Genomic DNA, 24821 nt, shown 5'->3' on the forward strand with positions numbered 1-24821 from the left:
ACAAGGAAGGAGACAGGGGTTTCGATAATAGAAGTAAAAGTATTTCAGTTTAAATTTTTTGGGGTACAATCGTTTAACTTCGAAACAGTTGTATATTTACCTCTGTGTTACTCGAAACTTCAAAGAGAGAGTTCGTTTATCGAAATGAGTCCCGTGTATGCGAAGTGCTGTAAGGCTATCTCAATCTGCAGTCATGCAAAAGAACCAACAACTGTAGGATCAAGACCGGACACGAGCTATTATCTCGAAAAACTTTCATATGACAGACAGACGTCAGTTAGCTGGATGACTCTTTGATTTTTTGACGTGAGTACTTCTTACTCTACTATGAGGCGCCTTTTCAAAATTCTCCCTGTGGAAGAATAGGTAGAACATATGGAAATATTGAGGTAACTTGGTTTCAGTTTTTGAAGTCGAACGACGGATTTGAGGTAGTCTCAATTTCTATCCTCAACAGGACGAGAATAAAAGGTAAACTAAGGTCGAAAATTGGTCAATTTTTCTTGTGCGGGACTGGAAGTCGTGATGAGAGCCTTTTACCAACAACAGCAACCACAGACCCTCTGTTTGATGTTAAGACTCAATCGCTCAGGTTACGCTAGCATTCGCTTTTCGGACGCCTTGGCGAGCAGTCGCCTTCAACTAGGAGCAAAAATAGAACTTCTGCGTTGTGTAAAGCCTCATTGGAATTCATTCCGAATTTGATTCCGGAACTGAACTCTTAAACTAATTTTTGGGACAGAATTCAGAACCTGGATTCTGGACCCCTGGAATTCTGAACTTAATTTGAGGTTTAGAATTTGGTTTCAGATTTCAGCTCCAAAATACAGATTCAAAAGTTGGAGCTTTAGACTAAATTTCTGGAACTGTTTCCAGAACTCCGAATCATAATTTTAAAACTGACTTCTGAAATAATATTTGTTTCAGAATTTACTTTCTGGATTCTCCTTTTCAGAATTCAGAACTTGTTTTACTCTGATTTGTTCAGCCAAAATATGTTTGTCGCTATAAAGTCACACTTTAGTATAGATGCACCGTTACAATTCTTGAAGCTAAGCAGTAAAATTTGCAAAATTCACACAATCAATCAACTAATATGAACGAATATATTCGGAAGTATGAAAGAAGCATGTCAGTTTTATTCGTATTCACGTCCTCCAGTTATGTTTATCACATTATCCATCTCTAGATGGAGATAATACTGAAGAATAAAAAAGTTTACACGGTGAAAAATAGACTTTTCCTTTGTTAGGCCCGGGACTTCTCATTCCATGTAGTATCTGGAAATACTTCATCAACACGTGAAATATTTCGTAGACTGATGAAAGTAAGACTGTGCATTGTGTAAAATCATTTTTAGGGATACTACAAGCTTTTAGATCGAAAATGGTATCGAAAGAAAAGCAGGTGCGAAAAGCAATTGTGTACGTTCGCAATGAAAAACCGGATCTGTCAGCTTGCAAAAAAACACTTAGTTCTCAAATCTTGTGATACACGTGTGACAACAGCCAGGAAAGCTGGGAGTGGAACGAAAACGGGTCTCAGGACCTATCAGAAGGACATGAAAGTGAAGCAAATATTACAGAAGAGACCAAATCTTTCAGTACGTACTGGGGCTAGAAAAATAAAAATGTCTCCAACTTTCGTGCATACTTTCAAGCACAGGAAGATATAAAGCCGTTCAAGGTGCAAACTGTACCGAACCGCAATGACAAACAGAATGTGACGGCTGAAACCCGGGCTTGCAAGTTGTATCGCGAATATATGACGAAGTTTTCTTGCGTGATAATGGACGATGAAACTTACGTGCTAGAAGACTTTAAGCTCCTTTCCGGAATGTCTTCATATACTACCATACAACGGAACGGCATAGAAACGTGGAAAAAGGCCAAGTTTCACAAAAAATATTTGGTTTGGCAGGCAATATGCAGCTGTGCTCTAGCAAGCCAAAGCTTAATCACTACCGAAAGGGTAAACAAGGAAATATACCGTGAAGAATGCGATTGTTATCATTCCTACGCAGCCATGACGCTCCCTTGCTATTCTGACCTGTTTTGGCATCATGCCACTACGCCAATGATGTTTTGGAATAATATAAATCAAACGAAGTCCATGATGTACCGAAAGAGGCGAATCCAGCTCTCGTGAAGAGAGAACCCTCTCAATATTAACAACAAGCTTGAGCTATAGAAAATTTTTGAAAATTTTGGGCAAAATCAGATAATTAAATAACTGTAATTAGTCATTTAGGTTTTGGTATCTCATGGGTACCGGTTCGTGCTAAATTGTTTGTTTATTGTTTTGAATTGTTTTAAATTTCGAATTCAGCTTATCAGTGCATTAGCAGTTTATGTTGGACTGTTAATGCCACCTCGTGCATCAACATAAACTACTAAGCAGACGTAAAGTCATTGCTATTTGCTACGCACTTTCGCACCGAAGTGCAATGTCTATCCTTACGTCTTTGACGAAAGCAAATTTACGGGCTTATGGTCCCTGAGTAATCTGCTAATGGATTGATAAACTGAATGCGAAACGTAAAAAAAATCTGTAATTAGTTTAAGATGACAAATAATGCATAATTGACTGAATAAAAAATGCATTTTATATTGAACTAATAACCATTTTTTTTCTTCCAAATTTAATCTGTCCAGATTTTGTTGCGAATAAGCATTAAACAACTTTCTGGATGTAACTTCCAGTGGCTCGTGCTTGGTTTGGTCTGTCAAGGTCTAACAAAAATAAATGTTTGATGTTGAATATGACAGTGAGAATTTTGTTGCTTGGGACTTTCTAGGCAGAATGAAATATGCCGTGAAGATGTCTTGATAGACCTGATAACAAAACTTTGGTCCTTCAAGAAAACAATAACTTGAAGCGAAGAAGTCGCCTCTGTTGCGAAGCCGCAAAATAGTATCTCCTTTTTGAACTGTCCCTTCCTAAAATGTCTGCATCGTCATGAAGAGTAAATATGCAGGTTCACAATTGATTGCACTGAAACTTCTTCATATTTTGATATTCGTTATCTGTTTGACATTTGTTATTCGTTAGAGATGTTCATACTGGAGGTAACATTTTTGTTTCTCTGTGATCATGGCGCAACTGAAAACTGCCAAGTGAATGAAAACTATATTCAGTATTATCCTCATCAGAAGAAGGCACACTGAAACACTGAAATCTATTTCACCAGAACAAAATGGCAATTATACTCAACACTGCATTCAACAGGAGAGCAGCTTTACAATCAAGAAAAATGCTCTTAACCTTGTAAAATACGGACGAAATTTAAAAATCTATTCTTTTAGGAAACGAAAATTTTCTACCTTTGTATCTGTATTGCTTTGAGTCACAGTCGATAAGACGAAGAGCTAAAAAGTGACCTCTTGATCAAAGGTGCGCTAAATAACGTGTCCTCAGCTTTGCAGTAACGTGCAATAATTTTTTAATTTAAACAAGAAAGTTAGATTGCAGGTTTCCATCCAAGCACGGGCCACTCTTATGACCTCTTACATCCAATGAAGCACCATTTTATTACAAAGAACATTTGTGAAGACACTAACAGTCAAAAAATAACATTTCTACGCGATTCGAGCGTACGGACAAAGGACTGCATCGCAAATATAAATTTCACTTAGTATGTCCTGATAGCTTTTTTAATAATAGTTAAACGACGTCGAATTTCTCGAATTCTGCGATATTGGTTTTTTTCACAAGGAGAAATGCATTTACGCACAGAGTGTGGGACTCTCCACAGGATTACCACTGTATAATTGGAACTACCCACTAAAACACCTTGGATCTCCAACCCTACCTCCCCGGAACTACCGTTGAAAGGCTCAAAGCACCCTTTCCTGCATTATGCATCACCATGGACGTCTGCATCGTGTTCTCCTACTTTTGGACTATTTAGCTCTCGACTTTGAGCCACTCGCTTTGCTCCAGGGGATCGACCAGGAGGACGACGAGGTCGGTTCCGGCGATTCCGGTTGGAGTATGACTTCCGGTTCGTTGGTACCTCGACGATCCGTCACGAACTACTTGATTAATCCCTGACGATGGATCTAGCCTACACCGACGAAAAAGTTCTCTGACGATGGAAGTTACCCCGGTACCGACGCTCCCGAAACCCGTGAACGGTTCGAACGACAGGATGCCTGGGTTGGTCCTGTGGTTCCGGTTCGCTGCCGCCCCGATGATCCATACCGGAGCTACGTCGCAATCTACTCATCTAATCCCCGACGAAAGAGTTTCTCCAGACACCCGAACTCTCCGGTATTACTGCTTTAATTCGTGCACTGGTTTTCCCATGAGTTAGGGCTACAAATATTCATTTTTATTTTCTTGTCTGCACCGTGGGACTACGGTGTTTTCATGGTTGCTCTTGAACGTCTCCTTAGAGGACTTTAGGACTCCATGCCGATTAATATGGAACATTTTTTCAGTATTTAAATTTTGGTTGAACAGCTCTGAAAGCACGTCTCTGGTGTTGAGAATCGATAACTTTTGACAGTGGTTTGTTCACGCTCATATAGAGACGCAAGTTTGATCAAAGTAGTCGAATGCGTTCAGAAATGACGTCAAATCCCAAGGAAGAAAAAATATTGTGCACAAACACCAGGATAATTCGGAATTGTCCGGATCCGAGTTGGCTAATGTGCTTAAGATGCCGAAAACACCAGTTTGGGAAAAAATGATTCTCTTTCGTTTAGATACTTGGGTCGAGACTAATGGCTTACTTTCAGATACACAATTTGGTTTCCGCAGGGACAAGGGAACGAACGATTGTCTTGCGTTACTCTCAACCGAAATTCAAATGGCATTTGCTCGTAAAGAACAAATGGCATCTGTTTTCCTTGACATCAAGGGGGCTTTCGATTCAGTTTCTATAAAAATTCCATCTGAGAAGTTGCATCAGCATGGTCTTTCACCAGTTTTGAATAACTTTTTATATAATCTATTGTGCGAGAAACACATGCATTTTGAACAGGGTGATTTGTCGACAATACGATTCAGTTACATGGGTCTTCCTCAGGGCTCATGTTTAAGCCCCCTTTTATACAATTTTTACGTAAACGACATCGACAAATGTATAAACACATTTTGCACGTTAAGACAACTTGCCGACGACAGCGTTGTGTCCATTATAGGACCCAAAGCTGGCGATCTGCAAGGCCCGTTACAAGATACTCTTGCCAACTTATCCGCATGGGCTATTCAAATGGGTATTGAATTCTCTACGGATAAAACTGAGCTGGTTGTATTTTCAAGGAAACGAGAACCAGCACAACTACAGCTTCAACTAGGGGGTGAAACCATAGCTCAGGTCTTCACATTTAAATAGCTCGGGGTCTGGTTCGACTCCAAAGGCACCTGGGGATGTCACATTAGGTATCTGAAACAAAAATGCTAACGGAGAATCAATTTTCTTCGTACAATAACCGAAACTTGGTGGGGTGCCCACCCAGGAGACCTGATCAGGCTGTACCAAACAACGATATTGTCCGTAATGGAATATGGATGCTTCTGCTTCCGATCCGCCGCGAACACCCATTTCATTAAACTGGAAATAATTCAGTATCGTTGTTTGCGTATTACCTTGGGTTGCATGCAATCTACTCATACGATGAGCCTCGAAGTGCTCGCGGGCGTCTTACCGTTGAAAAATCGATTCTGGGATCTATCATATCGATTGATAATCCGATGCGATATCTTGAATCCGATGGTGATTGAAAACTTCGAAAGACTTGTCGAGCTCAATTCTCAGACCCGTTTTATGTCCTTGTATTTTGATTACATGGCTCAGAATATTAATCCTTCTTCGTTTGTTTCCAACCGTGATCATTTCTTGGATACTTCTGATTCTACTGTGTTTTTCGACACATCCATGAGAGAAGAAATTCGTGGAATTCCGGATCACGTACGCCCTCAAGTGATTCCTAATATTTTTAATAACAAATTTAGAACAGTCAACTGTGAAAAGGTGTTCTACACTGACGGATCAAACATCAACAGGTCCACAGGCTTCGGCATCTTCAATCAGAACATCACCGCTTTACACAAACTCAGTGCTCCGGCTTCAGTTTACGTCGTAGAGCTAGCTGCTATTCAGTACACCCTGGGGATCATTGAAACATTGCCCAAAGATCATTACTTTCATTTTCAGTAATAGCCGTTCAACCGAGAAGGTTGTGTATAGAAGCGTACAGTTTAATAACGCTGGTTGGTTTACACGCGTTAAATACGACAACGGTTGAACTACAGGTAGAGACCTGTTGGCAGCAGCCGTTAAAACGTATAGTCGTGCTGCATAAGAGAGCCCTAGTGCTGGGCCAAGCTGGTGAAGGAAACAACAAAGGGCGTTTCCCAAACTCTACCCAGGCCGCAATATACAGCCACAAGTGCTGAGCAGGAGAGTGCAAAGGCACATCGAAGAGGAAGAGTGCAAAGGCACATAGAAGCAGGAGAGTGCAAAGGCACACCGGTGCGAAGGCACTTCGGTGCAGAAGCATATCGGTGCGGAGCACTAGGAAGAAGGAGACAAGACAACTCGGTCTTTCCACTGCCATACAACACGCAGGTATACACCGGTGACCTGCGCTGGTTACAGCTGGCGAAGACGAAAGCAAATCGGAATTCGAGTGGTGCTGGTTGTCAGGTAGCAGTAGCATCACATCATATTCTATCGCTACAGTGAGCTTCAGCATTGTATCAACGTCCAGATACATCCAACAAGAACATCTAGAGCAACGAGGATCTACACGGCAGTGCAACGGAGATAGACAACAATTTCAAGGTAGAAGTTTTTTCTTTTCCTTCTGATTGAGTACTGTGTAGTGTTGGTTTCAAATTTTATTTAAAGTTTAGTTAAAAATTTTAATGTAATGGATGAATCCATGGACGTAAATCCTAGCATGAATCCGATACCCCCACGAACGAAAAAAATATCAGGAGAGCTCTTCTGGGCCTTGGATAGTCTTTTTTAGACGTATATCAAAGCCATTAAACATTTTTCAAATTAATAAAGGTTTGACATCACGATACTCTTCAATCAAAGAGATCATAAAAGTAAATAACGATAAAATTCGTGTTGTGGTAAATAATTTGAAACACGCGAATGATATTGTCTCTTCGGAACATTTCAATAAAGAGTATAAAGTTTACATACCCTCCAAAGATGTCGAAATTGACGGTGTTGTTACCGAAGCGAGTCTTTCGGTAGATGATTTACTCAAGCATGGTGTTGGTCGTTTCAAGAACTCTATGCTTGAGGGTGTGAAAATACTGGAGTGCAAACAACTGTACTCAGTAGTTCATGAAGAGGGAAAGAAAGTTTATCGCCCATCAGACTCGTTTCGAGTGACATTTGCCGGGTCTGCGTTGCCGTCCCATGTCTATGTCGATAAAATTCGCCTCCCTGTTCGGCTTTTTGTTCCAAATGTAATGAATTGTACGAACTGCAAAAAATTCGGCCACACAGCTACTTACTGTAGTAATAAACCAAAATGTATTAAGTGTGAAGGGCCTCATAAAGATAATGATTGCAACAAGGAAATTGAAAAATGTATTTATTGTGGGAATAGTCCTCATGATGATATTTCAGTATGCACTGCATTTAAAGTGCACAAAGACAAAATTAAGCTTTCTTTAAAAGCACGGTCTAAGCGCACATATGCAGAAATGCTTAAAACGGTCATTGATGTCCCCCCTTTGGAAACCGAAAACGGGTTTTCAAATCTAGAGGAACCAGAGGACTCTGACTCTGACGAAAATAGTGAAGGTAATTCGTTTATCACTACCCAAGGGTCAGTTAAGAGAAAGAAGTCTTCCTCCAAATTACCAAAAAAGACACCTAAAATTTCATCTTCAAAAAAAGATCCCCGTGTTAAACAAAAAAAGTCAAAACCAAAGACTGTGCCTCCTGGTTTGTCAAATTCACAAACCAATCCAGGATCTAGTACAGAAAAAGATAATAATCCAGTGGGCTCCATTTCACAGCCACCAACAGGATTACTGAAGTTTTCGGAAATTGTTGAATGGATTTTCTCAGCATTCAATATATCTGAACCCTTAAAGACCCTCATAATGGCATTCCTTCCAATAGCTAGAACCTTTTTGAAGCAGTTATCAGCTCAATGGCCAATTGTCTCAGGTTTTGTATCTTTTGATGGATAATTTATCACCCGTCGCAAATGATACAATCACTGTCCTGCAGTGGAATTGTCGAAGCATCATGCCAAAACTTGATTCATTTAAAATATTATTGCATAGTCAAAAATATGATGTATTTGCTTTATGCGAAACATGGCTTACTTCAAACATAGCTTTACATTTTAATGATTTTAACATTATACGTCTCGATAGAGACTCTCCGTATGGTGGAGTGCTTTTGGGAATTAAGAAATGCTATTCCTTTTATAGATTAAACATCCCTTCAACTTCTAGTATAGAAGTTGTTGCTTGCCAAATAAACATTAAAGGCAAAGATATTTGCATAGCTTCGGTTTATATTCCTCCAAAAGCACAAGTTGGACAGCAACAGCTTAATGAAATGGTTGAAGCCCTTCCTGCACCACGATTGATTCTGGGGGATTTAAATTCGCACGGTATTATGTGGGGTTCCGTTTACAATGATAGCAGATCATCTTTAATACAAAACATTTGTGACAATTTTAGCATGACGGTATTAAATATGGGTAGCATGACACGGATCCCAAGACCTCCGGCACGCCCAAGTGCATTAGATCTATCTCTTTGCTCAACATCAATTCGACTAGATTGCACCTGGAAAATACTGCCTGATTTACACGGTAGCGATCATTTACCAATCATCATCTCAATTAGCAGTAGCAATTGCATTGCTACTTCCGCTAGTATTCCATATGATTTGACAAAAAATATCGACTGGATTAAATACCAAAGTAGTATCTCTAGTATTTTGAATTCAATGGAAGAGCTCCCTCCACTTGAAGAATATGACTTCTTCATTTGTTCGATTCTGGAGGCAGCAGAACAATCCCAAACTAAACGCTTTCCTGGGCCAACGACTAACAGAAGGCCTCCCAACCCCTGGTGGGACAAAGAGTGCTCAGAGGCTAAACTCGCAAAACAAAATGCTTGCAAGACGTTTCTAAAACGGGGAGGAGGAACTCCTCAGAATTTTGAAAAACTTATGGTTTTAGAAACCAAGTACAAGAGCATACTTCGAGCCAAAAAATGTAGCTATTGGAGACATTTTGTCGAAGGTTTGTCAAGAGATACCTCAATGAGCACTCTTTGGAACACGGCCAGACGAATGAGGAATCGTAACGTGGGCAATGAGAGTGATGAATACTCGAACCGATGGATATTTGACTTTGCTAGGAAAGTTTGCCCAGATTCTGTTCCTACGCAGAGCATTATACGGGAATCTCCTCCAAATAATGGTTTTATTAATAACCCATTTTCAATGATGGAATTTTCTATAGCACTCTTGTCTTGTAACAATAACGCTCCAGGGTTGGACAGAATTAAATTCAACTTGGTGAAGAATCTGCCCAACCTCGCAAAAAGACGTTTGTTGGAATTGTTCAACAAGTTTCTTGAGCAAAATATTGTTCCACCTGACTGGAGACAAGTGAAAGTTATCGCCATTCAAAAACCGGGGAAACCAGCTTCCAATCACAACTCATATAGACCCATTGCGATGTTGTCCTGCATCAGAAAATTGTTCGAAAAAATTATTCTACGACGTCTCGACACATGGGTCGAGACGAACGGTTTGTTGTCAGATACTCAGTTTGGCTTCCGTAGAAATAAAGGGACGAATGATTGCCTTGCATTACTTTCGTCTGACATCCAAATTGCCTTCGCTCAAAAGCAACAAATGGCATCTGTATTTTTAGACATTAAAGGAGCATTTGATTCAGTTTCCATTGATGTTCTTTCAGACAAGCTTCACCAAAATGGACTCCCAGCGGTTATAAATAATTATTTGCACAACCTTTTGTCAGAGAAACACATGCATTTTTCACATGGCGATTTGGCAACACTCAGAAATAGTTACATGGGTCTCCCGCAAGGCTCATGCCTCAGTCCGCTCCTCTATAATTTTTACGTGAATGACATTGACAGCTGTCTAGTAACCCCATGTACACTAAGACAATTGGCAGATGATGGCGTGGTTTCAGTTACTGGACCCAAAGCTATTGATCTGCATAAACCATTGCAAGATACCTTAGATAACTTGTCCGATTGGGCTGTTCATCTTGGTATCGAATTCTCTGCGGAGAAAACAGAGTTAGTCGTCTTTTCAAGAAAGCATGATCCCGCGCAGCTTCAGCTCCATATGATGGGAAGAATGATCCAACAGGTTTTAACTTTTAAATACCTCGGGGTGTGGTTCGATTCCAAATGCACGTGGGGAGGACACATTAGGTTTCTGATAACAAAATGCCAACAAAGAGTAAATTTTCTTCGAACAATAACAGGATCTTGGTGGGGTGCTCATCCGGAAGATCTAATAAAATTGTATCAGACAACGATACTTTCAGTGATGGAATATGGATGCGTTTGCTTTCGTTCCGCTGCAAACTCTCATATTTTAAAACTGGAGCGAATTCAGTATCGTTGTTTGCGAATTGCTTTAGGGTGCATGCATTCGACACATACAATGAGTCTTGAAGTTCTGGCGGGAGTTCTTCCATTAAAAGATCGATTTTGGGAGCTTTCATCACGCCTGCTAATAAGATGTGAGGTGCTGAATCCCATGGTAATTAATAATTTCGAACGACTAGTCGAGCTTCGATCTCAAACAAAATTCATGACAGTATATTTTAACCATATGTCACAGGAAATCAACCCTTCAAGATATATTCCTATCCGTGTCAGCCTCCTAAATGTCCCTGACTCAACTTTATTTTTCGATACATCCATGCAGCGCGAAGTGCGTGGAATCCCGGATCATCTACGCTCGACGGAAATCCCAAAAATATTTTCAAGTAAGTTCAGGCATATTGACTCTGAGAAAATGTTTTACACGGACGGATCGCGAATTGAAGAAGCGACAGGGTTTGGTATGTTCAACAATAATGTTTCGGCCTCATTTAGGCTTCAAGAACCTGCATCTGTTTATATAGCAGAGCTAGCAGCAGTTCATTATAGTTTGAGTGTAATCGTCACATTAATTCCAAACCATTATTTCCTCTTCACAGATAGTCTGAGTGCAATTGAAGCCATTCGCTCAAACATGACTGGCAAGACTGAACCGTTTTTCCTGGGCAAAATAAAACAGTGCCTGAACGACATATTGAACAATAATTATCTAATCACTATAGTCTGGGTCCCGGCTCATTGCTCCATTCCTGGCAATGAAAGAGCCGATATTTTAGCCAAACGTGGTGCTATTGAGGGTGAAATTTATGAGAGACCAATTGCTTTCAACGAATTCTATAGCTCGTCTCGCCAAAGAACACTTGCCAGCTGGCAAGCTTCTTGGGATAAAGATGATCTGGGTCGGTGGATGCACTCAATTATTCCGAAAATATCGACAAAGGCATGGTTCAGGGGACTGGATGTGAGTAGAGATTTCATTCGTGTGATGTCCAGACTCATGTCCAATCACTACACGTTAGATGCACATCTCCTTCGAATTGGGCTCTCCGAGACTAATCATTGTGCTTGTGGCGAAGGTTATCGAGATATTGATCATGTCGTTTGGACATGCGTGGAGTATCGTGATGTCAGATCTCAACTAATAAATTCTTTGCGTACCCAAGGTAGACTATCCAATATCCCAGTTCGAGACATTCTTGCTTGTCGTGACCTTTCATACATGAAACTTATTTATCATTTCATAAAGAAAACTGGAGTTTCAATTTAATAAAGGCCCCTTTCAAGACTTAGTTCTGATCCCAGCTGCGTCCATGAGTTCAACCAATAGCTAAATTAGAATAAAAATAATGTAATGATACAAACAAACTCGAAACAGTTTATGAAATTATTAACAAAATGTCTGAAAATAACAGCTTATTTTATAATTTATAGAAGTTAATCGTTTGGTTCAAATAATATTTCCGAGTAGATTTCATAATTAATGACGAGTTACCTAAGATGATATTTAAGTAATAAGAGAATATGTTTTAATAAATGCAAAACGTTGTGACTATGTTAGAATTAAATTAGGATAAGAATATTATGTAAAAGTGATGCTACGGCGAAGAAAAACTTATGTAAACTGCCTTAAGAAATAAACGTATTTATGAAAAAAAAAAGATCATTACTTTATCGTTACAGACAGTCTAAGTTCAATAGAGGCTCTTCGGACAATAAAGCCAGAGAAGCATTCCCCATATTTCCTAGGAAAAATACGAGGACTATTGAGAACTTTATCTAAACGATCTTATTTAATTTCCTTTGTTTGGGTTCCCTCACATTGCTCTATATTGGGCAATGAAAAGGCGGATTGCTTAGCTAAAATGGGCGCATCGCAAGGTGATCTATGAAAGACCAATTTACTTCAATGAGTTTTTCAGATACTCTCGTCAGAGGACACTCGAAAGTTGGCAAAATACATGGAGCAATGAGGAACTGGGACGATGGCTACACTCCATTATCCCTAGGGTATCGACGAAACCATGATTCAGGGGGATGAACGTGAGTCGCGATTTCATTCGCGTGATGTCTCGGCTCATGTCCAATCACTACACATTCAACGCGCATCTCCGGCGTATTGGGCTCGTAGAGAGCGGTCTCTGCGCTTGTGGTAACGGTTATCAGGACATCGAGCATATCGTGTGGACATGCGTGGAGTATACTGACGCCAGGTCTTTACTGAAGGACTCCCTCAGGGCCCGAGGTAGACCACCTGATGTACCTGTTCGAGATGTGTTGGTAAATCGGGATACTTCATATATATTTTTTTAAATAACTATTTATTGGAATATGAGTTAAAATTAATTTGCTTATAATATTATGTGACATTACATCCAATGGTTCTATATTTGTGAGTCTGTGTAACTCATTTGTACTAAACCAGGGAGGACGCTTCAAAATCATTTTCAGAATTTTATTCTGAATCCTTTGAAGCGTTTTCTTCCTGGTGGAACAACAACTTGACCAAATAGGTACTGCATAAAGCATGGCTGGTCTGAAAATTTGTTTATAAATTAACAACTTGTTTTTTAGACAGAGCTTAGAATTTCTGTTTATATGAGGATATAAACATTTAATATATTTATTACACTTTGCCTGGATTCCTTCAATGTGATCCTTGAAAGTGAGTTTTTTTCATACGTTAAACCTAAGTATTTAGCTTGATCAGACCATGTCAATTCCAAGCCATTCAATTTGAGAATGTGATTATTGTTTGGTTTAAGAAAAGAAGCTCTTGGCTTATGAGGAAAGATAATTAATTGCGTTTTTGCTACATTTGGTTTAATTTTCCATTTTGACAGATAAACACTGAAAATATTTAAACTTCTTTGTAGGCGACTGCAGATCACTCTTAGATTTCTACCTGTGGCTAACAGACTTGTGTCGTCACAGAATAGCGATTTCTGACAACCAACGGGTAGATTTGGAAGATCAGAAGTGAAAATATTATACAAGATTGGAGCTACACTCGAACCCTGCGGAACACCTGCTCGTACGGGTAGCAATTCAGATTTACAATTCTGATAGCTAACCTGAGGAGTACGATCAATTAAATAATTTTGAATCATTTTGATCAAATAAATAGGAAACTGGAAATCAGACATTTTTGCTATTAAACCTTTGTGCCAAACACTGTCGAATGCTTTTTCTATGTCTAGAAGAGCAACTCCAGTGGATAACCCAGAAGATTTATTTGCTTTTATCATGTTCGTTACTCTGACAAGTTGATGAGTAGTTGAATGTTCATGACGAAATCCAAACTGTTCCGGTAAAAAAATTGAATTCTCATTTATATGAGACATCATTCTCAACAAGATAATTTTTTCAAAAAGTTTTTTTGATAGAAGAAAGTAAGCTAATTGGTCGATAACTTGATGTTTCTGCTGGATATTTATCAGGTTTCAGGATAGGAATTACTTTAGCGGTTTTCCATCTTTTTGGGAAGTAAGCTAATGAAAAACACTTGTTGAAAATTTTAACCAGGAGTCTCAAGGCAACATCGGGAAGATTTTTAATAAGAATATTAAAAATTCCATCATTACCAGGAGCCTTCATGTTTTTGAGTTTCCTAATAATTGATTTAATTTCATCAAAATTCGTCTCAATAATGTCATCGTGTGATAACACTTGGGTTGAAATATGATCATATTTCAGTGAGACTTCATTTTCAATAGGACTCACAACGTTCAAATTGAAATTGTGGACACTCTCGAACTGCTAAGCAAGTTTTTGAGCTTTTTCGCCATTTGTAAGAAGTATTTGATTTCCTTCCTTGAGAGCAGGAATTGGTTTCTGAGGTTTCTTAAGAACCTTAGAAAGTTTCCAGAAAGGTTTAGAATATGGTTTAATTTGTTCAACTTCTTTAGCGAAATTTTCATTTCGCAAAAGAGTAAATCTATGTTTAATTTCTTTTTGTAAATCCTTAACTATGTTTTTCATAGCAGGATCACGAGAACGTTGAAATTGTCGTCGACGAACATTCTTCAACCGAATGAGCAGTTGAAGATTGTCATCGATGATAGGAGAATTTAATTTAGTTTGAGCTTTGGGAACTGAAAGATTTCTAGCTTCGATAATGTAATGATTCAAATTATCAATTGCTGTGTCGATGTCCGCAGAATTTTCTAAAATAGTTTCATGATCCACATGATTTTCAATATGAGATCTGTAATACAACTAATTAGCTCTATGATAGTTGAATATAGAACTAATTGTATTAATTATAGCTTCGTTGGAAAGTCTGAATGTTACAGGAAGATGATCTGAGTCAAAGTCAGCATGTGTAATCGGTTCACTACAAATGTGACTTTGATCCGTCAGAACCAGATCAATTGTAGACGGGTTTTTCACGGAAGAGAAACAAGTCGGATTACTGGGATGAAGAACTGTGAAGTAACCAGCTGAGAGTTGATTATGAAGTATTTTACCATTACTGTTATTTTGCCTACAATTCCACTGGACATGCTTAGCATTTAAATCCCCTATGAGTTTTTGCAAATCACCTTTAAAGAAATTTAATTGTTCGCCGGTGCATAATTGGAATGGCAAATATGCTCCAGCGATGAAATAAATTCCATGAATGGTTTCAACTTCGATTCCCAAGCTTTCAATAACTTTAGTATTGAAAGAAGGTAAAATTCGATGTTTAATTTGCCGTTGGACAAAAACGGCAACTCCACCACCCATTCCAGTAAACCTGTCAAATCGATGAACCACATAATGTGGATTACTTTTCACTGCCGAGTTTAGCACTAAGCAGTTCAATTTGAACTGCTCTGCACTGATGAGTCAAAGACGAAACGTAAAAATAATGAAAACGGTTATGTGCCCTAGCACAAAATTTGGCTAACCCCTAAATGACCATACCTGCATCGGCCAGAAATAGTCGAAAACACGTTTTCGTTCGGCACGTCAGAAAAGACATTGCACTTCGTTGCAAAACAAAAAGTGTTCTGTAAGTAGCAGAAACTTTACGTCTGCTTAGCGGTTCAAATTGAACTGCCGAGTTTAGCACTAAGCAGTTCAATTTGAACTGCTCTGCACTGATGAGTCAAAGACGAAACGAAAAATAATGAAAACGGTTATGTGCCCTAGCACAAAATTTGGCTAACCCCTAAATGCACATAATGTGGATTACTTTTCAATTTGACATTAGGTTTAAGAAAAGTTTCTGTCACAATGGCAATATGGATTTTGTGAACTTCGAGAAAATTATAAAATTCATCTTCACTCGATTTCAAAGATCGAGCATTCCAATTTAAAATATTCAAATAATTATTTAACCTATTTAACCTACCTATTAATAAATTGTTTTCGTTAGAAGATGGACTGCAAGGCGGTCCTGTGTTTTGATTATTTACATTAGAAGAAATAGGTGGTAGATTTCTACCTAATATACCAGCATAACTGACATTAGAAGAAGATGATGACGAGGTCGATCTACCTGTCAATAAATTGTTTTCGTTAGAAGACGAATTGGCAGGCGTACCTGTTTTTTGTTTTAAATTCGAAGAAATAGGTGCCTTAGAAGAATGAGGCGTGGCATTTGTAACGGTTTTTTGATTTTCAGGTGTGTTCTGTAAATTTAAGGTAGTTGATTTGACTTGTTGTCTAAGCGAACGAGCGTTTAAAATTTTTTCCCTGACAGGACATTTCAAATAATTGGATTTATGATTTCCATTGCAATGGGAACATGAAAATTTATCAGTGGTTTCATTCATTGGACAAACGTCTTTCGAATGCGATTTACCACAATTCAAACACCGTATATCCATATGACAATTTTTGGTTCCTTGACCGAAGCCTTGGCAACGACGACATTGCGTTAAGTTTGCAATACGATTATGCCGTTTATAATCTTCCCAATGAATTTTAATGTGGGAAATGAAACGTACTTTTTCTAAAGTTTTCAAATTGTTTACATCACTTCGATTGAAGTGTATTAGGTAAAGTTCATGGGAAATTCCAGAGCGTGGTTTAGAAGTACCATTCGCTCTTTTTTACATAAGTATTACTTGGGAAGGGGCAAAACCAAGCAATTATTTTAGTTCATTTTTAATTTCATCTATACTTTGATCATTTGATAATCCTTTCAAGACAGCCTTGAAGGGTCTGTCTGATTTTATATCATATGAATAAAATTTATGAAGTTTTTCGGACAAATATCGAATAAGACGTTCGTAATCTTCTTATCCATCCACCAAGACTCGACATTCTACTCTTCGTCCGATTTGAAATGAGACTTTTACTTCCGGGAGAAAAGTAGAAAGCTCAGTACGGAATGCTTTGAAGTCGGAAATCATCACCGTCACTGGTGGCATAGATTGTTGTTTCTTCCCAGAACGACAAGCGTCCATTTTGGGAATTTTTGAAGAATTTTCTTCTATGTCGCTACAATCGGATTCAGGAAGAATCTCGTAAATATTGTTAGACGGCATAGGATCAACGGAAGGGAAATCCGTCCGTTGTCTTTTATTTTTACATTCAGATTCTATAAGATCGTGAATGTTATTAGAAAAATGTTGAATAACGGATTGTGATTTATTCCGTATTGAATTATTTTTAGCCTTAGGCTTGTTGCCTTTCCGATTGGACGCAGGCATTTTTGAAATGAATGGAATTTTGAATAATAGTTCTTTGAATAGCTAGCCTTTAAAAAGGCTGATTAATTTCTTAGTCACTCTAATATCACTCTTTGTATAGCCTTGAGAAAGGCTGATTAATTGTTAGTCTTTAAAAAGACTGTTAGTGATTCAGGTAGCCTTGAAAAAGACTGAAGCCCTGAATCAATGAAACTCTAGGTAACCAGAAAAAATTTCCAGGAGCCAAGAGCTATAAGCGTGCGGTGCGAACGACTGTTCAACACCGACTGGGATACTTCATATATGATGCTCATATACAAGTACCTTAAACACATAAATATACAAGTGTGATCCGTTGCATCTGGCATAGAAAGTTCTCCTTTCCTTGGCGAGGTTAAGAATAATCTTCACCTACAGGTTCGGCACTAACATCCGCCCGATTCTCCCGATCCCCTGCCTGTCTACCATTTCTATCGAAACTAACAAGATCTTCTTGCTGTCACTAACTTTTTCGCATACCCCTTCCCCCGTCTCTTCACCATCACGATGTAAACTAATTAGATCTTTGTCGTTTTTAGTCATTCGTTCCCATACCCTTTTTTCTATTCCGTTTTCCACAACATTTACTTCTCCATGTTTTTTTTTCATTCTCTTCGGCAACATCATTATCATCGCCCACGGAAAGCCGCCCCAGTCAACATGCGGGCCACACGCCGGCTTCTCGTAACCCGGGGGTGTTTCCCGCGGACCCACAACCCGGCAACCTTTGAAATGTTTCCATGTCACGAGAATTATTCCCATGTTTTCATCACCACCGCCACGAAGAACCACTCCCATCGATGAGGGACACACGCCGGATCTTCAAAGACTCAAGAGTGTTTCCTGAGGACCCACAGGGACAAGCCCTTGGCATCATAAACTTTAACAGATTGTGACTTAATAAAATATATCTGAAAAAAAAAAACAGTTTTGGAGTGATCAAAACCTATTAACAAACACTGAGTGTAGAAAGGAATCAGCGAACCTACAAAAAAAAAACAAAAAGCAGAGCTATTGGTTGAGGTGCTTGACAGCTAATCTCTGTCATTTAATCAGAGAAGGTACAACGCCAACTTTCGACCGGCTGGAAACATCCTTGACAGCAAATATTCGAATCGGAAAATGAAGCAGAATTCCGTAGCCAAATGGCGTGCAAGGTTCTTGTACGACTGTGTTTTGACAACAAACAAGGGCCCTTCATTGATCGACGACGACTCGAGTTTAAGCTTCCCGGTCAAAAGTTTTATATCGCGACTAGACGGGGGGATGTGCCACGAAGATTAAAGTTCTTTTTTACCGACAAATTCAACTACCACTGCTGCCAACAAGATCGATTTTGTCGTAGGATTTCGACCGATTGAAAAATACTGGGCAACTGTACATTGTCGTAAACTTTGAACTAAGTGTCCAACTGAGATGATAATTTGAGTCCTTTTTCATATTTACAGCTTTGAAACACATTAGTTCTCAGTACGCATTTTGGAACTATTATCACCCTTCAACTTCAGTATAAAAATTCTAGGCTCAGTATTTTAATAAGTATTTTCACCACAGTCCTCCCTCGAATCGATCTTGTTTCTCACACGACGAAAATATCTCATAGACTCAACGCATCCCCGTTCTTCTGACACAGAGTGTATATTGTAGTAGTTTAAATACCTCATATCATTTGGAAGAAATCATATTTCACTATCACTTCTAAAAATTCGAAACATGTTCAAACATTTAAAGATTGTTGGTCTATCCGGTTATACACCAAAGAATTGTAATCATTGTTAGCACTAAGCAATTTACGACTTTCTAATGGTTTTATTTTCAAGTACACACAAAATATTTAAAGCGTATTTATGACTATGTAATATTAATAGAACAGCAACTGAATATGCCAACAGATGAAGTTAGTCTAGAAGAAACTCAACTTATTTTCAAATAGTAGAAATCTGAATATATCTGCATAATAAAAACAGCTAGTATTGGAAATCTGATTTGTTTTGAAAATTTTAATTTACTGCAATAAAAACGTACTAAGCTTTCTTAAATCTTCACGTTTATTGAAAAATTGAGATTCTTCTAGAAAGTGCTAATCGAACAATGTTCACTCAAACGAAAACGAGTAACTGTAATATGAGTAGCTATACTTTTTTGCATCACAATACGGTGAACTAAAAATCACTATTTCCCAACAGAACAACACCAAATTAAGTTTTTAAAATAACTGCACGCAAACTGCATCGTTCTTTACCTCACCTTTGAAACACAATAACAAATAACTATCGTCACAGCGGCGGCACTAGAAAAAAACCGGCCCAACGTCCTTCACCGTTCGGAAGCGAATGATTTTCCACACTCCATCCGAGTGCTGTCACGTGCTGCCGCAGGATAATTTTCTGTGTTTTGTGTGTATGTATTTGCCACCCGGCACAACAGAACTTTCGCCCGGTGAAGAGCGCAGAGCAATAGCCAAAGTTAAATGCAGCGGAAGGAGGTTCGTGCCACAGAAAAAAGGCTCACAGCCACCGAGAAGTACCCCCTACGGAGCGACTGCAGTCAGTGTGGGCGGTTTTATTTGGAGAATTTAGAGCTTACAGTTTTCCTCGTGCCGAAATTTCTATTGGTTCGTTCATTACAAATTACAATCATGAAATGATTAATCGAAGCTCTGATGAATTGGATGGATATTTTCAGGTGTAGTGATCGGTACTAGTCTAATGTTAAATTTCCTAGTGAGATACTAGAGTGCGAACTGGAAATTATTGCACAATTTACATGAATGAAAAATATTGCAAATCTATAATTCAATCAAAAAAATTAAAAATCAATAAAAATTAAATTAATCAATGTTAATTAATCATTTGTGTAATTGAAATAATGTTTAGAAACAGGCATTGAAAACTTTTTTTGCTTAATACTACTACATATCAATAATTCATTTTAATTCAAGTTAGTGAAAATCGATTAAATCATATTTGAGAAAAAGAATTGAGCTCTATTTTAAAGATTTTGACCATTATTTCTGGAATTCCAGGAACCGAAAACTGATTACCGGTATAGTGAAATTCGAATCATTCTACCATCAGATAATATGAGCTACATACTGAAACAGACCAATTTAAAAGAATTTCCAAAATTTTCTGAACTTTCGATTCAACCGGCGGAAGTCGTTCTTGAATATTTTTATGGAACTATCGGTCCTGTTAATTTAAGTTTAGTTTTATCACAATCTTATATGATTTTATTCGGCCATAGACTATCTTGATCATTCGCTACTCATCACATTGTTACTCATGAAAAAAAACGTTTGAAATTGACATGTTTACTCTAAGCACCCAATCTTCGGAACTGGAAGTTGGATCTGAAGAAAAATCGAATTTTTCTTATGCTATCTAAATACCTCTCAGTTGAATCTAAGATAGTAAAAATTGGTAGAGCCATCTTCGAAAAAAGCTACTGACATTACTTTCAATTTTTCTTGTGCATATCACTCTGTAATTCTGCAAATGGAAGTTGAATCCAAACGAAATTTGGGAACTTTGGATGAGATTGCAAGTCCATTCATTTCAATCTGAGTTTGTGAAAGTCGTTTTAGCCATCTTCGAGAAAAGTGAGTGACATTATTTTCATTTTTTGGTGCATATCACCTTGTAATTCCGGAACCGGAAGTCGGATCCAAATGAAATCCAGCAACTTTGTACAGGACTAAAAGTCCATTCATTTGAATCCAAGTTTGTAAAAATCGGTTTATTCGTTTCCGAGGAAATTGAGTGACAATATTTGTTACAAACAGGCATTTCCTTAGTTCGTCAAGCTGAATCGAATGGTATATGACATTCGGCCTTCCGTACCTCGGGCGAACAGTCGGTTTTCACAGGGATTGCATAGGCTTTCTATATGAGAAAGGCAAAAAAATGAAATATCTGAATCCGACATTAAAATACCCAATTTGGCAGGCTAACTGTACTTGAGGAAAGCGAAGTGAAATTTTCGTCAGTACAAAAATTTTCAATGGGAGAAATTTACTTGTTACTTTAACAAATAATGAAGCACAACAAAAAACTACTATTTTGATGAGATTTAGTACCGTCTCGTAATCCATTGCCGTCTCGGTGCTATCGTTGTTGGTTTCCGATTTTTCTTCGTTTTCCTTGTAATTCGCAGTCTTGGGCTCGTTGCTAGTTGCTGTTGATGCGCCTTGTTGTACACTGATTGCAGTTGCTAGTTGGTTTGCCGTATTGTGCAGGTTGTTCACAAAACTGACATGTAATCAGCTGATTTGTATACCAAGTTTCAGGCTTTGTTAAATCGTATTTGCCCATTTCGTTCTCTACACTGTATTGTTTTTGTTTCTATCGTCTCGACTGTAATCAATTTTCGACTGTGTCGGATGAGATGCGAGAACGAACTGATCATGTCACTCAAAAACTCAAAAAACGTGTTGGAACGACATGGGACTTATTCTGTCCATTTTGTATTGAAGAACATGGATGCACTTAGCAACCCTGAATGTATGTCCACTCGAAACCCATCGGTCTGTGCTAAAGCAGGAACTCAAATTGGCCTGAGAGAAAGTAAATGAAGGAAATTACAAAGTCAAAGCTTTAGAGATCTGAGTTAAATTTTAATAGTTATAATTTGCTTCGAAAACAAAACTATAACCGAGACGGAAACCTACTTGGCAAGGATGCCAAGTTACGCGGTTTTTTTGTGTGACTGGTATGTATTCTACCTATTAAAACTGTGTTGTATGTCTTTTTACATAGAAATACATGTGGGAAACTCACAACTTTCCAAAATCCATAATCTGAAGAAGATCCTGAAAAGCTATATAAATTTGCAAATACACACAAAGTTTTCGATGGAATGTTCGTATCTTTAAGCCGATAAAAAACATTCTACCAAAACGATTTTGACACTTAGCTTCCGAACTTCACCATGACTAATAAGCTATAAGATTAATTTTTTGGCAACTCTTCCGACAATTGTTAGTTAAATATATCCCTTTGACCAGCATTTGCATAAATACAATCACTGACCTAACATTCACTCAATAAAAAATCAAACCGACAGCCAATAGCAAATCGACATACATAGCTACGTAAGAATTTGCATGCACTCTGCTGACATACCGATATTGTGCGATAAAAGTAGAATTAAGAGTGTGTTTGGCACATACATTCACTCACCAAAATTAAACCGATTATCAGACACTGTGAATATTGAAACATATTTCTTCATATTTCCAATTTTTGAACCACCCTGGATTTGTTTAGTAAAAAATAAATAAAGGTAAAGTGCTTCAAATTAATTTATTTTTAATGGTTTTTTATAAATAATTAACAATCAACCATGCCCCTCCATAAAAGTTTTGTTAGAAGATAACGCTTAAACTACTATAGCTAAGTGCCATGCGTTTCCTTTGACTGGAGCTTCAAGTTGCTTCAGATATGGTTTAACTAATTCCTTTCGGGACATATTTCACACACTTACCCGGCTTTAGCCTTCGCGGGGAATGAGAAATTAATGAAGACTATAATTGAAAAAAAATCAAACCTTCCTCTTGTATATAATTTTTCTTCGCATGGGTAAAAATTGATGAATATTAGGTAAGACTAACATAGTTGAGATGGTGATGTTTATATGTGCGAGATTTCATCTAAATCTGTTAAGTGGTTTGAGATTCAAGGTCAGTCGCACAGGTGAACCGATAAACGGTTGGGAATCGGACAGCTGGCAGTAAAAGAAAAACTAAAAAATACAGCCTCGTGAACACAAGGAAGGTAAAGGATGATTTAAAGTGAACCTTTCGAATCGGTTGGTGGCCAAGCATGTCAAATCTTCCGTCTAATTCGTTCAGTAAACAACAAAACAGATCAGACTTCATGGTAAAAAAGGTGCCTAGTGGATGGAAAATAAAATCAGAATGCGGTTGGTGAATACTGCACCAGGAAGTGTAGGTGTAGCCGAAATGCATAAGAATGGACGACGACGAGTACATTGAAGCGAACACCAAGCAAATACCTGACCTGGAATTTTTCATCGGCACGTCCCATCTGGATGTTTCGGAAGAAGAAGGTCGCATAATTGGCTAATAAGTACCTGATGTGACGGGCAATCTGTGGGTGCGGCAAATTTAGCAAGCCGTGCACCTTCAGCGGCCAAATATGTATATTTAGGAGCATGCCTCTGGAAGCGCCTACTGCCTTCCTACGGTCTCACGAAGTTTTGGTTGGATTTAGCGTCGTGTCATTATGCAAAGCCAGCGATGTTGTATTTGTGCCCAAAGAGTTAAACTTTTCGTGATATTTCATGTTTAGACCATTTTATTGGTTGTAGGCAAATGAATTTATTCATACTCTTTTCGAAACAACCCTGGTAAAGAAGTTCAAAATTAATTGCATTTCAAAATGCCCAAAGCTGGCTCGAATCGTTTCTAATGCATTGATTTTATTTGTTTACCTTAGTAAAAGAAGTGTTTACAACATTGTATTAGAATATTATAAAATTGAAATTACTTTACACTAAACTCATCTTCCCTTTCAATCTTCCATTCCAGAGATCAAGTTTGCTATCCTACCAGGGCCTACCGAGATTTCATCGGTATGGATGAATGGTGCCAGAACAATTGCCTCCGCTACCCACCCAACTGTCCGGAATCGGTGTGCCACTGTCCGTAAGTTTTCCGTGTCACTCCGTCATTCGTTATAGTCTCTTCAGAAAGTTTTTCCTTATTCTCGACAGGCAAACCTGCGAAGCGATCGGTGAACTGGAGGGCCGTGAAGGTGCCGATGTGTACTGTATGGATGAGTGCCTGACCTACAAGTCGAGCTGCCCGAGGGAACGGTGCCACTGTTACTAATTACGTACCGAAGGGAATGCTGAACTTTGCGCGAATGAAAAACTAATACCGATTTCTGGATACGATTCGAACCGCACGTACGATGAGATTATTATGCAGTGTGATGGGGGACTGCAGGAGGGAGGAGGTGTTCATAGCAATTCGACGCAGATAATTATTATTTTCGTATTAATAGAAAAGAGAAACTTGCCGTTTACATTAAAATAGACAAACTATGTGAGCATCTAGGGATAGTAAAAGAACTTATTTCAGCAGGTGAGAAGCAGATCTTAGGCAAACTGTACATTTTACCTGAAGCAATAGATTTGTGTTCTGTAGAGTTTGTGTAAATGTGGTCGTTCTGTATGTACCGCGAGACCTAATCGGATCGATATCTGATTGAATAAAAAAAAACGTATAGAAGATCGTTTAGACGAAGTATAACAGTTTTATTTTGAATTAATTGTATACGCCTTTCGGTATGCAACGAGGGGCCCACATTGAACTTCTTCATGCAATGCTGCTATGAAACAATCTGTATTGATTGCAATAAAGGTAAGTATGTATGTACACGTTAAATTTCCCAAGAAGCTGTTTCTCAGAATATTTGCGTGAGAAAAATTCAATAATCGAGAATTTAAGTTCGCGGATTATTGAAAAAGAAAACAGAAAATCGTTCTAGAATTCAAGATGATGATTTCCGGTTAATCGATATTCATTGAAAATCATTATAATTTGGG

General features: G+C 38.4%; 2 protein-coding genes across 8 annotated transcripts in view; one reads left to right on the forward strand and one right to left on the reverse strand.

Annotated features, from left to right (window-relative positions):
• The window catches only part of LOC131425441 (uncharacterized), a 29992-nt gene extending 10332 nt beyond the window's left edge, over positions 1 to 19660 (reverse strand). Inside the window, exon 1 of one of the 3 annotated variants that reach the window (XM_058587371.1) lies at positions 19497 to 19564. The gene's annotated coding sequence lies outside the window, so the exon portion shown is untranslated. Of the gene's footprint in view, positions 1 to 18908; positions 19120 to 19491 lie in introns of those variants that run through there. The other 2 variants (XM_058587370.1, XM_058587369.1) reach the window with 2 other exon arrangements.
• Positions 1 to 24503, forward strand: part of LOC131425438 (uncharacterized) — a 140912-nt gene extending 116409 nt beyond the window's left edge. For all 5 annotated transcript variants that reach the window (XM_058587364.1, XM_058587361.1, XM_058587362.1 and 2 more), the window contains 2 exons: positions 23800 to 23916; positions 23985 to 24503. In XM_058587364.1, the coding sequence (XP_058443347.1) occupies positions 23800 to 23916; positions 23985 to 24102 (235 nt within the window). In that variant the 3' untranslated portion in view covers positions 24103 to 24503. The remainder of the gene's footprint in view (positions 1 to 23799; positions 23917 to 23984) is intronic.
• Positions 24504 to 24821: the final 318 nt, after the last annotated feature.

The sequence above is a fragment of the Malaya genurostris genome, chromosome 1 (genome assembly GCF_030247185.1).
Source record: "Malaya genurostris strain Urasoe2022 chromosome 1, Malgen_1.1, whole genome shotgun sequence".
In the NCBI taxonomy this organism is placed as follows: Eukaryota; Metazoa; Arthropoda; class Insecta; order Diptera; family Culicidae; genus Malaya; species Malaya genurostris.